This window comes from Oryctolagus cuniculus, chromosome 15, assembly GCF_051225735.1.
Source record: "Oryctolagus cuniculus isolate XC-2025 breed Fujian yellow rabbit chromosome 15, ASM5122573v1, whole genome shotgun sequence".
Taxonomy (NCBI): domain Eukaryota; kingdom Metazoa; phylum Chordata; class Mammalia; order Lagomorpha; family Leporidae; genus Oryctolagus; species Oryctolagus cuniculus.
Window position 1 is genome coordinate 78768363 of NC_142881.1, and position 12137 is coordinate 78780499.

Genomic DNA, 12137 nt, shown 5'->3' on the forward strand with positions numbered 1-12137 from the left:
TCCAGATTTCTGGCTCCTCTTGAAACACAAGAACCAAGGACCACATCAGGCCTTCTCACAGGACTCTCATGGGACTCTCGGGGCGGTGGCGGGTGGCTGGTGGTCCCCTTCAGGGACAGAGGTGCCCACGAGGTATCTGCAGCTGCTGCACTCTCAGCTCAGCTTGCAGCCCACCTGCTCCATGCCTCAGTAGTTCTGCTGGCATGCCCTGGCATTCGGCTTTTTGGCTTGTGTTGTACTGAGCTGTCACTTCAAAGGGTGGCTTTCGTCATTCTTATCTCATCCTCTGTTTGTCTTCCAAAGACCCCAGTTAGAGACCTGTCCCGGAGGAGTTACTGGGGTTGCTGGGATTGCATCAGCAGGGATGAGCAGCCCCCTTCCCACGCTGCTTCCCCAGGTGCTCAGCTCTGTGGGCAAGCAGTTCTCCATCTCACGGCAAACGCTCTCTCTCTAGCTAAGCCGGGCAGCTCTGTAGAAGCAGGGACCAGGTCTTTCTGCCCCAAGAGACTCACTGCAATAGGCCCAGGGAAGGGGCCCTTGCTGACCACTGACAGCCCTGAGAAATGCCCTCTCATCTGAAGAGTCACGCTGCAGGCAGAAAGCACCAGCGGCGGGCCAGCGCCGCAGCTCACTAGGCTAATGCTCCGCCTTGCGGCATCGGCACACCCGGTTCTAGTCCCGGTCGGGGCACCGGATTCTGTCCTGGTTGCCCTTCTTCCAGGCCAGCTCTCTGCTGTGGCCCGGGAGTGCAGTGGAGGATGGCCCAAGTGCTTGGGCCCTGCACCCCATGGGAGACCAGGAGAAGCACCTGGCTCCTGCCTTCAGATCAGCGCGGTGCGCCAGGCGCAGCGCACGGGCTGTGGCAGCCATTGGAGGGTGAACCAACGGGAAAAGGAAGACCTTTCTCTCTGTCTCTCTCATTGTCCACTCTGCCTGTCAAAAAAATAAATACATAAAATAAAATAAAATAAAAAAGAAAGCACCAGCGACTGTCCCTCCTCCATCAGCCCAGGAACTAGCAACCCTGAGATGCACAGGCAGCTGTGCCTGCTCTGACAGCCCACTGACAACGCAAACGGGAGGCACCCTGAGAGTCCCCGGCCTGCTCCAGAGCAAGACCCGCAGGTGCGGTGCCCAGGGGGCGTTGAGACCCCGCCTCCTCCATCCCCCTAGGACTCTATCGAGTACTGTCTGAGGTGTGCCAGAGAGACAGGCCAGACCTGCATCCCCGAGGCGCCAGCTCAGGGCTGAGCCCACGGTGTCCCCTTCAGCTAGGCCCCTCCCTTCAGCACCCCTCGTCTGGGTTCCCTCTCACTGGGCGCCAAGAGTTGAGCTTCCTGACACAGACCAAGGCCAGGTCAGCCGCAGCCTCCTTTCTTTGAGCCACTGCCACTTTGACCTTGACTCTGAGGTTGGACGCACGCTCTCAGCCAGGCATCATCCACAGACACAAGAAGGAAAACTGCCATTCGCAGAGCAGCAGCCCCGCACCGGGCCCCCTCTCACTCCATCGCATGTTAATTCCCATGGCAACCCTCTGGGAAGGTAGGACTACCCCAGCTCACAGACTAGTGAACAGGCTGGGGTCTGTTTACTCTACAGGTACCGCCCCTTCCTGAGTGTGGCGTGGCCACAGGTGCACCTGCCAGCCAGACCTGGCCTCTGTGAAGAAGAGAGCAGCTGCCGTGGGCAAGGACAGCCTAGGGTCCCTCGCCCTGTCTGCTGCTATATAACCGACGTAGGTGCAGTCCTGTACCACCCTGGGTCCGCCAGGCCCCCTACTTCTCTGGCTCCCTGGGCAGGAGTAGGGCTACACATGGTCCTCCTGGTATTTCCTTCCATGCCTGCTTCCACGTGGGCCCTTCCTCTCCCCTCACATTTGTCTCCTGTAGCAGCTCCACACCCCTACCTCCAGGACTCCAATGGCAGAGCAAAACCCGGACCCTGGCTCTCGCGAACACCACCGCAGGCACACACAGGATCGATACTGAGCATGCGCAGGCACAGCGCGACGCCCTCGCACACACCGCAGTGCACAGCCCCCCGATTGGCCGCAGGTCTCCCTCGCAGACCCAGGTGTCGGCCACGCCCCAAGGCGTGTCCAGCAGGCTCCGACTCTCGGAAGAGATTTCCTGTTTCTCCACGTCCTCTACGCCCCCATCCTCTTCACATTTGCTGAGATCCCTCCATCTCCCAATGCACTCCACAGCTACGGGACACCTGCTGAGTGCCCAGGGCCATCAAAGACTCCAGACGAGGAGAATGAGGAGGCCTGGCCCCACAATGCCCCACGCTGATACTCGGTGCAACCTGGTGGGTCCAGCGGGATTAACTCCACTGTGCAGGTGGTGAAGGAGGTCAGAAAGCCTAATGGTGAGGAAGAGGGCGGGGCTGCCTGTGCCCTGCCCCTCCCCTGTCCCCATACAGCAGGGTGAAGTCAGACACTCTCATGTTTAAAGAAAATATTTATTTATTTGAAAGGCAGAGAGAGATTTTCCATATGCTGGTTCACTCCCCCCACATAGCAGCAACAGCCAGGACCGGGCTAGGCTGAAACTTAGAAGGAAGCTGGAGCTCCCTCCTGGTCTCCCACGTGGGTGCAGGTGCCCAGGTACTTGGGCCATCCTCCGGTGCTTTCCCAGGTGCACTAGCAGGGAGCTGGATGGGAAGTGGAGCAGCTGGGACTTGAACTGGCACTCAGATGTGGGCTGCCTGTGTCACAAACAGAGCTTTAACCTGTTGCGCCAGAACGCCAGCCCCATATCAGACGTCCTCAGACTCTGGTGCCCAGGGGGTCCTGTGGAGGCCATCCCCCACCCCCACCCCCTGCTCTCTGCAGGTGTGGTGCAGGAGAGGCCTGTGGTGTGGTGCAGAGGTGTGGTGCAGAAGAGGTTGCAGAAGTGTTCATCCTACCTACCCCGTCACATCCCGCCTCAGTGAGACTCCTGGCATCTGCTCTGGGTCGTGATCTTGAAGGTCCCGTCAAGGACCCCGAGTCTCCTTCCCCAGTATGGGAAAGAGCTGGGCTTGGGGGAGCTGCGCTGAACTCAGAGCCCAGCTCTGTCACCTTGCATCTGCAGGACCACAAGCTGGTCCCAAAATCCCCATGGCTCCAGGGCTATCGCCGCCCTGCCCTTCCAGCCCTGTTGAGACCAGGTGGGCTCCGGGCACTGAGTCATCCCTCCCCGCATGCACATCCCCTCCTTGCCACCCTCACCCTGAAGTTGAGCATCTGTGAAGCAAAGTAAGAGGTAGGAGGTACAGGGCCCCAGGTCCCTCTCACAGCTGTCAGCCAACAGCTTCCTCCAGGAAGCTCACCTGCACACTGGGGTGCTGGAAGATGGCTTCCAAAGTCCCCCCAACTCCCCACCCCTTCCTGTATGCACTCCCTTTGCAATTCCCCCCCCCTTTTTTTGACAGGCAGAGTGGACAGTGAGAGAGAGACAGAGAAAAAGGTCTTCCTTTTTCCGTTGGTTCACCCCCCAATGGCCGCTGCGGCTGGCGCACTGATCCAAAGCCAGGAGCCAGGTGCTTCTCCTGGTCTCCCCTGCAGGTGCAGGGCCCAAGCACTTGGGCCATCCTCCACTGCCTTCCTGGGCCACAGCAGAGAGCTGGACTGGAAGAGGAGCAACCGGGACAGAATCTGGCACCCCGACTGGGACTAGAACCCAGGGTGCCGGCGCCATAAGTGGAGGATTAGCCTATTGAGCTGCAGCACCAGCCGCAATTCCCCTCTTAAGAGGGGCAATCTCTTCTCCCTGCCTAATGGAGCTAGCCTGTCATTGGCTTGGGCAGCAGAAGCTCCAAGCAGCAGAAGCCTTGAGCCGCCCTAGCCACTTCCACCAGCTCTCTCAGAACTCAGCTGCTGCCTCGGGGATAGGCATGGGTCCCCGTGCCAGAGGAGAAGAGACCCACAGCCTGGTCACCTCCGCTCCCAGCTGGCCAGCCACCATTTCTCTGAGCCAGCCCAGCCAAGACCAGCGGAGCGTGACCCACGGATGACAACAGATGCATACTATTTCCCAGCACTGACTGCCACCTGCACTGGCCGGCTGCTGCGGGGGCCATCTCCCCTGCAAGCTGATAGGCAGGCCATCCCCCACCCCCACCCCCTGCTCCTGGGGCACAGAGGGCGGGTGACCAAGACCAAGTCCAGCCAGCAGCAAGTGAGGGCTCCATGTCGGGGGATACCCTGTGCAGAGAAAGGCACCAGGCGTGGGCTATGCGGCCCAGACAGCTTCCCCAAGAGGAATCCATTCCAGTACAGAAAACCTCCCCCAACCTCTGCCTCTCCCAACACCCCCACAGTTGCCTCGGGCTTCCCCACTGGGCTCCCCAGGCCAGCCCTTTCATCCACAAGCAGGCTGACTCACCGCCTCAGGGGAGCCCCCCAAGGTGACCGCTCCTGGGGATCCGGAGCACAAAGGGTAATTGAGCCATTTCAGCTGCTACAGGCCACTTCCCTTTGTCAGTGGCTATTTCTGATGCCTCCTGCCTCCCCCAGCCACAGGGGCTACCTGCTAATAAGCCGTCGCAGAGATGCCCGCAGGGAGAAACTGACACTGGACCCAGCTATTTAATGACCTGCAAAGAAAGGAAAGGGCACCAGGTTCCTCAGACCCAGGAGTCCCAGGCCCAGGAGTCACATCACTGTGCATAAGGCCTTCAGTGTCCCTTAATGCAGGCAATGTGTCGGCCTGACTCAAGACAGGGTGGGAAACGGGAGTATTCGGGTGCTTTCCCTTGATTGCTTCGATGCTCCTTTGACGTATCAAAAATCAGACAAATTCTCTCAGATGCCTCTGCTTGGCTTGAGCATTAAAAGTGTAGTGAAGTCTGTCTACAGGGCAGTGACGTTCAGCTGGGGGCAGAAGTCAGCGCTCCTGGGACCTGACCTTCCTTTGGTCCATCTGCCAATCCATCCCGCACAGGGCCTGCACAGGGCCTGCACAGGTGATACACGAGGAGGGGCAGGCCCCGGCGCGTGCCGCTGATGCAACCAGGTTCTCCGTGGGAAGGGGAGGCCACATAGTCACGCACAGACCGTGAGTGCGGGGCTGGCTCTGGATGAGGCAGCAGCAACACTGGGGGTACAGTGGGTTTGGGACAGGCCCTATGGGGTGCAATGCTGCTGCCACAGGGAGGGGACAGCAGGCTGGGACATCAGAGTCCAGCACCTAGGGCAGGAGTCCCCTGCAGCTTCGCCAGCTTGGGAGAAGCTGGGAAAGGTGAGCCATGTGCTGGGGACAGAGAAGGAAGGGGACAGAGGCTCCGTGGAGTCTCCAAACACAGGCCCTAGCTGCCTCTCGCAGCCACAGAGCGCCAAACCCACCAGACAACATCTCTGCCACGTGAGCTCATTTCTAAGAATTTCTAAAGGAAAAATAAATTAATTTCTCCAACTCATAGCACTTCTGCTAAAGCGCTAAGGCTAAAAATCCATAAACAGAGGCTGTAGTTAAATGCAAATACGAGCCATTATTTAAAAATTAATCCTTTATAATTAATTAGTAATTTAAAATATGCTGGTAAACCATACTTAAATGGCACAGCATTATCTCAGCCCAGAATGATAAAGTCATCTGCTACAGATTTACTGTGTCGGAGTGAGAAATATTTGCATGTATCATGTGGGACAAGGAACATGGTGATGATCTAAATTACCTTTGCTATAAATGTGTGAAATGAAACAGTCTTTATATTCAAACAGTGGGAGGTTCACTCACTACCACAAACTCCTAGAAGCAACTGATTTGACGGCAGGAGCTCACTCAGGCTGAAACTGGCTTCAGCCACATGCCGTGCCTGAGAAGGTAACCTGGGGTGGGGGTGTGGACAGTGGCCCCTTCCACCTTTGTCCCATCACCCTCAGGACCCCATGCAGTCTGAGAGAAAGGTGACATCCACTCCAAGAGCTATGGAAAGCCGTCCTGCCGGCAGGCTGTCCCCTTGCTTGTCTGTCTCCCCCTTCTCACTGCAGAAGAGATCCTGAAATCTGTGTCACTGCAAAGGGAGACGCCACCTGCTGCAGTGCCTGTCACTTCCTTCCCAGCACGGCAACACCTGCTGAGACCACTCTGCCACCACTACTGCCATCAGCCTGGCTGCCGTGTGGATCTCACAGGGGTGTGTGTGTGTGTGTGTGTGTGCCCACTGGGTTATGCTAGTCTGAGGGTCTGTTTGTACCAGTGTATGTAGCTATTGGTTGCATCCTTGGATCAGCCTGTGTATTCACATCCATATATGTCTATGTGCACACACACCACACACACACACACATACACACGTGGATGCCAGTCCCATACGTGCCTGCGCTGCTGCTTACCACTGATGCCCGCTGCCCCTATAGTCACCTCTATGTACCCAGAGGTCTTCTGCTCTGGGCCACGGCTGGGTCAGGAATTCACCTTCTGCAGTAGCAGCCCAGGCCCCATGTGCTGACCCATCCAGGTCCAAGATAGGTTTCTTAAGAAACAGAAAAGCCTTCCCCAGAGCAGAAGCTTTAAGACCAAAGCACCTGCTGATAGCTGACCTAGGACTGGCTGAACAGCCACAGCGGCAACCAAGGCGCACACAAGAAGCAGCAGCTTTTCTACTGGAAGTGAGAAATACAAACTACACATTCACCCACTTCCTCGGCTGTACCATGGACCAGGCCTTGTGTTGCTCTTGGAAGATAAGATGGTAAAGACCACACAGCGCCTGGTGCTGAGGGTGGCACATTCCAGCAAGATGGACAGACTGCCCAGCATCTGCAGGACACACTGAGCACCTGGGACAGGGAGGCTGCACTATTTCCCCAGAAGCTATAAGCAAGGAGCAGAAATTCTTCCCTGTTAAGTGCACAAATGGCTTAGAATAGTTAATTTTTCTTTTCTTTTATTTCCAGTGAGATGAGGGAGATGGGGAGATTGAGGAAAGAGGAAGACCCAAATACAGTTAGGGACAGAGGCACAGGGAGGATGACAGAGGGGTGAAAGGCCGAAGTCCTGAGCCCCTCATAATGCCCACACACACACACCCAGAGGTGACCTCAGTGGAGGAGAGCCCTGAGGCAGGCTGCTCTGCTGGTCACTGGGGAGGCCCAACAGGACTGTGGCCATGGTGAGTGGCCACTGCCTTCAATGTGTGGCTGGCCTTGGCGAGGAGGCACTGTGCCATGCTCTCATTCAGTACTGGCTATGCTTCCTGATCCATAGGAGCCACCCAGTTGGCACTTGCTGGGGGGCAAGGACCGGGTGGATAAGGGGGTGGATGAATGGAAGGATGGACGATGAACAGATGACTGATGGACACATGGATCATGGATAGATGGATGATGGACAGATGGACGGATGAAGAACAGATGACAGGTGGAGGATGAATTGATGATGGACAATGGATGGATGGATGGGAGAAAAAAAACGAATGGATGGATGGTGAACAGATAACAGATGTACGGATGATGAACAGATGATGGATGGATGCATGGAGGGATGGAAGGAAGGATTCCCCTCCAGGAAGCTGAGATGAACCCTGACTGTGGACTAGAAGTCTTCCCATCAAACCTGGCTTGGAGAAGAGCAAAAGCAATAAGATATGTAAACTACAGGCTGTTAGCCTCTAAGATCCTGAAAAGGACCCCAGGAACCAATCAGTCCTGAAGTTCAAGTTCCCCACCCCAACTAGAGAGCCCTTCCTGCTGGCACCCCAGCCTGACCTCCCGCCACTCCCTGCCCTGTATGTCCACTGCAGCAACCTGATGACACACAAGTCCCTGAACATGCTGAGGCTCTGCAGACCTCTATCCCCAACCTATCCACAGTCAGTCAAGTCCATTCCTATGGACCCAGTCCCAGAGTCACCCAATCTAAGAAGCTCCCCTGGCCTCTGACTACCCTGAACCCTCCTGGACAGAGGGCACCACTCCATCCTCAATGCTCTCACAGGTCTCTGTCTACATCTCTGTCTTCCTCATGTAGATATGAGTCCCAAGAGGGCAGAAACAGTAACCTGGTACAGGCCTGGCATGGAGCTGGGGATCACTAAGTCTGGAGAAGTGACAGAAGGAAGCATGGCTGAGAGGCAAGGCTCCAGCAGCCACCAACGGGCTTCCCAGAGCAAGGCTTCTGCCCTTAGCCCCTCTCTGCAGCTGCCAGCTGATGAGTGCAGGAGCAGCAGACCCTGGAGTGAGGGGAGGAGGCCTCACCACCTTGCCTCATTTCTGAGTCAGGCCAGCCAGCAGACATGCAAGAGCACAGCACCAAGACGATTGTCACTGCCCCCAAAGCCTCACTCAGCAGCCAGGGGTCTTGAGGAGAACCAAGGGGAAGACCAGAGGTCTTGAGTCTAGCCCACTCCCCAGTTAAGGCTTGACTGCAAAGATCCACGCTCCCACCAACCCCAAAGCAGAACAGGCTCCACTGGGGAAAGGGATCCCTCCAGTGCCTGCTCCCTCAGCAACCCCGAAAGGCAGCTGCACAGTGGGCCCCAGGCCTGGGACCAGGAGACCAGAGTGTTGTCATCCCCAAGCCCAGCCTCCCCATGGGGATCCTCTCAACACCTTTCTAAGATGATGCACTGATGCGGTGGCCACAAAGCCAGCTGAAAGATTCCATGGGAAACAATCTGAAACCAGGACTGAGATGGACAACAAGGGATCTCCATGTGGGGTCTGTTACAGGAGCCCATAAGAACCCCGCCCTCCGCATGTCCCAGTGCCTTGGTCCACAGCCTCACCCTTCCTACCAGCAAGGACAGGCTCCTGACCCTGCCAAGCCCAGCCAGTGTGCCCCTTGTGAAGCAGGATCACAGAGAGGCCAGCGGTGCCATGTGACCACTGCCACCGGGCCCAGGGCCACCCACAGTAAACAGACACCCTGTGGATGCTGCTAGGAAGATGGCTCCCAGTGCAGCACCCTGCCAGCCAGCCAGGTCACAGGCAGCCGCGTCTGTGTCTCACACCAACAACAGTGAAAGTGCCAGCCTCAGCAACAGAGTCACGTTTTGCAAAATGTTATAGATTCCAGCAGACCCACCCTGCTTCCTCTCTCCCTCCCTCCCACTCAGCCAGGTTTGCAAGTGGAGTGCAGAAGTCATGGCTGGGATGGCCATGCACCCCACGCCGACAGCAGCACATCCACTCCACCCCCAGCCGGGCAGGACACTGACCCATCATGGATGGTAGTGGGGAATGAGGCCATTACGTCTCAATAACAGTTTCAGAAAATCTAGGACATGTCTAGCAAGGGATCACCCCTGTGAACATCACCTGTCCCCGTCACAACAAAGAGGAGGCTGGGTCTGTCTGCTCAACAAACCCAAAGCAAAGCCTCCAGCAGTGACGAGGTACTTTGTACAGGGCTGGCATTCTCAGGCGTCTCTTGGGGAACCTGCTGGGCTGGCCAGCAGGACAGGTCCGGGTTCACCTCCAGAGTCCGGATGCCTTCACCTACCAGGCTTCACAGAGGCACCACAATTCCACGTGCGTAAGCATCCAGAACACTTCTGCCAGGCCCAGGCCAGAGGCAGTCAACCCACATCTTCCCCCATGAAGCCAGCAGGTCCTTGTCAGTATGGAAGAGAGGGCCTCCAGGATGGGTGGAAGGTGGATGTGGATCTTGTTCTGTCTCTTAGCGGCACTGGCGTGACCTTACACAAGTCATTCAATGTGATTCTTTCAGTTTAATGCAAAGTGCTCAAATGCATGTGCCCGGCCCACCAGGAAACAAATGCTTCCTCCAACTGCCAAGAGCAAGCACCCGGCACGAGAGACCAAGACCCTCACGACAGGAGCTGAAGGCCAACAGCAGGTGCAGCTACCCCCAAGCCTGGAGGCCGGATGCCATCCCATCCCCTCTGTCTCCTGCCGACACTGTCAGGACATTGCCACTCTTGCCCGGCATTCAGAGTGGCCACTGTGGAGACCCAAAGCACTCAGCAATGCAAAGGATCTGCAAACACAGCCTGGGGGCTTTGGAGAAGGCAACTCACCAAAGCCAGGCGTTGACTCCAACGCAACAGGAGCTTGAATAATTAACCACATGGAAATAAGATCTTTAGGCCAGTCTTGGCCATGTGCTAAATCTTTACAGGGCCTAGAAACAGGAAGGGGCTGGATTCATGCAGAAGGGAAATGCGCCGACGTGTGCAGTGGAAAGAGAAGATGCTTCCTGAGAGGTATCTATCATTGCTGTCACCTCCTCCATCCCTTCGTTACTCGTGGCGAAACTGAGGATGGGAGGCAAAGTCAATGACCCAAAGGTCACACAAATAGTAAAAGAGTGAGCTGGGATTTGACAACAACATTCATTGCACTCCCAGGCTGCACTGCAGAGCTGTGGCAGAGCAAGGAGGATGGGAAGGAGGGAGGCAGGTGGCAGAGTGACAGCAGGCTACAGGAGATGGACGCACGTGCTTTGCTAACCCTGGGCCACCCAACACTGGGATGGATTTTTAGGAAAACATTCGAGTCCAGGTGCCACTGGTTGACAGAATATCTCAGCCTGGCTGCCCACCCATAGCATCAAATTAAGCAGTCTGGGTTTTCAGTGCTTGGGCAGTGGGCTTTGTGCTGCTTCCTGATGGATAAGGTAGCATTCTGAGTCATAATTAATTAGAGGAAGGCAGAATAAGCAAGCAAACGACCTCAGATGGAATTAATATAATCTTGTCTGCCTTTTCATGTCACTTCCAATCACAGAGGGCCAACAAGGTGACTGGGGTTGTGCAGACAAACTGCAGGGAAGACCTAGAGGCCCTGTGACCTCCTCAGTGCACTCCTCCTCCCAGACACACCATCCCCCAAGAGGTCCCCTGAAACCCACCCAGCATCCACTCATCACCTCTCTGTCATTAGGCCACTGGGGCTAGCACCCCTCAGCCAGCCCATTCGAGTTTAGGGTTTTCTCACTTGTTCTCAGATGAATGGACTCCTTGGTATTAAACTGATTTTCACTCCCTCCGTTAAAAATTCCGAACCTCCAATAAAGAAGTTTTTAAAGCAAACACCACTGATTAGCCCAAGCACCAAAACAACAAGCCGGCACAACTTCACTGGGTGATATGCAAAAGGCACCCCAATCAGACGCTACCAAATGCCCAGGGGAACACTGCACACCCCACCTCCGCAGAGGACCACACACTTTGACAGCTGTCAACAAAGAGAGGGAAATTAAAAAGGAAGCAAATAGCCCCAGCGTCTTCTCAAAAGTCTCTGCCTGTGGCTAGTGAGCAGGCATCCCACCAGCCACTACCACAGTCCAGGTTTCAAAACTTGGACAAGGCTTCAGTCCCCGGTCAGGGACCAATTCAGAGCCAAGCTTGTCTCTGCATGGCCATGTGCTGTGGGCCCCACACCATGGGTCCTCACACACATTTCAGCAATGCACAGGAAGATGGCACCCTGCCGCCAACCTGAGCCAGTCCAGTAGCACTGGACACTGGGCTCCTGCTGCCTCGGGCCCCCATGACCTACCTCGTTGATGAAGGAGTGGGCGCCCTGCGGGCTGAGCAGCAGGATGGCGCGGCGCAGCGTGTCCCGGTAGCGGTTCAGCTCCTCCGTCTTCATGGTGGTGAAGAGGCTGCTGAACACGTGGCTCACGTTCTTGTCCACCTTCTGTAAAGAGACGTCAAGGCCCAGCCGCGAGGCCTGGTCCAGGAAGCTCTGGAGCCCACGGATATCTGAGCAGGAAAAGGGGAGTGGGGGAGGAGGAGGATAAAACTGTGGTTAAGCAGGAAAGGACCCTGCAGGACATCAAGTGCAGTGTCCCCACCTGGGCAGGGTCACCGCCTCCCCCGACAGGCCCTGTGGCCAGGAAGTGTCTTTCACGATGACCTCCTCTCTTCCTCTTCTTCCTCCTCTGTGGGCCACAATCTGGGTACAGCAGGCCCTGGCCCTAACCCCAGTTCTCTCCAGCTCCCTTGGTACCCCCATAGCCTCAATGATGAGCAGAGATCACCGACCACCCCAACCAGAGCTGGACCGGCCCCAGGATATGCTCATCTCCAGCCCTGGGTCCCCACCCCAACCTTGTGACCAAACATCCTTCACCATGTGCCCCTGTGCTGAGGCTCGGGTCTCATGTCAAGGACCTGATTTCCCTGGCTGCAAGAGCCCGCATCCACGCCTTGACCAGTGGGTGATTCACACCCAAGTC

The 12137-nt window shown here is 56.3% G+C and overlaps 1 protein-coding gene across 2 annotated transcripts in view; it reads right to left on the reverse strand.

Annotated features, from left to right (window-relative positions):
- Nucleotides 1-12137, reverse strand: part of GRID1 (glutamate ionotropic receptor delta type subunit 1) — a 760175-nt gene that overhangs the window by 548353 nt on the left and 199685 nt on the right. For both annotated transcript variants that reach the window (XM_070057983.2, XM_070057984.2), the window contains exon 4: nucleotides 11456-11661. In XM_070057983.2, the coding sequence (XP_069914084.1) occupies nucleotides 11456-11661 (206 nt within the window). The remainder of the gene's footprint in view (nucleotides 1-11455; nucleotides 11662-12137) is intronic.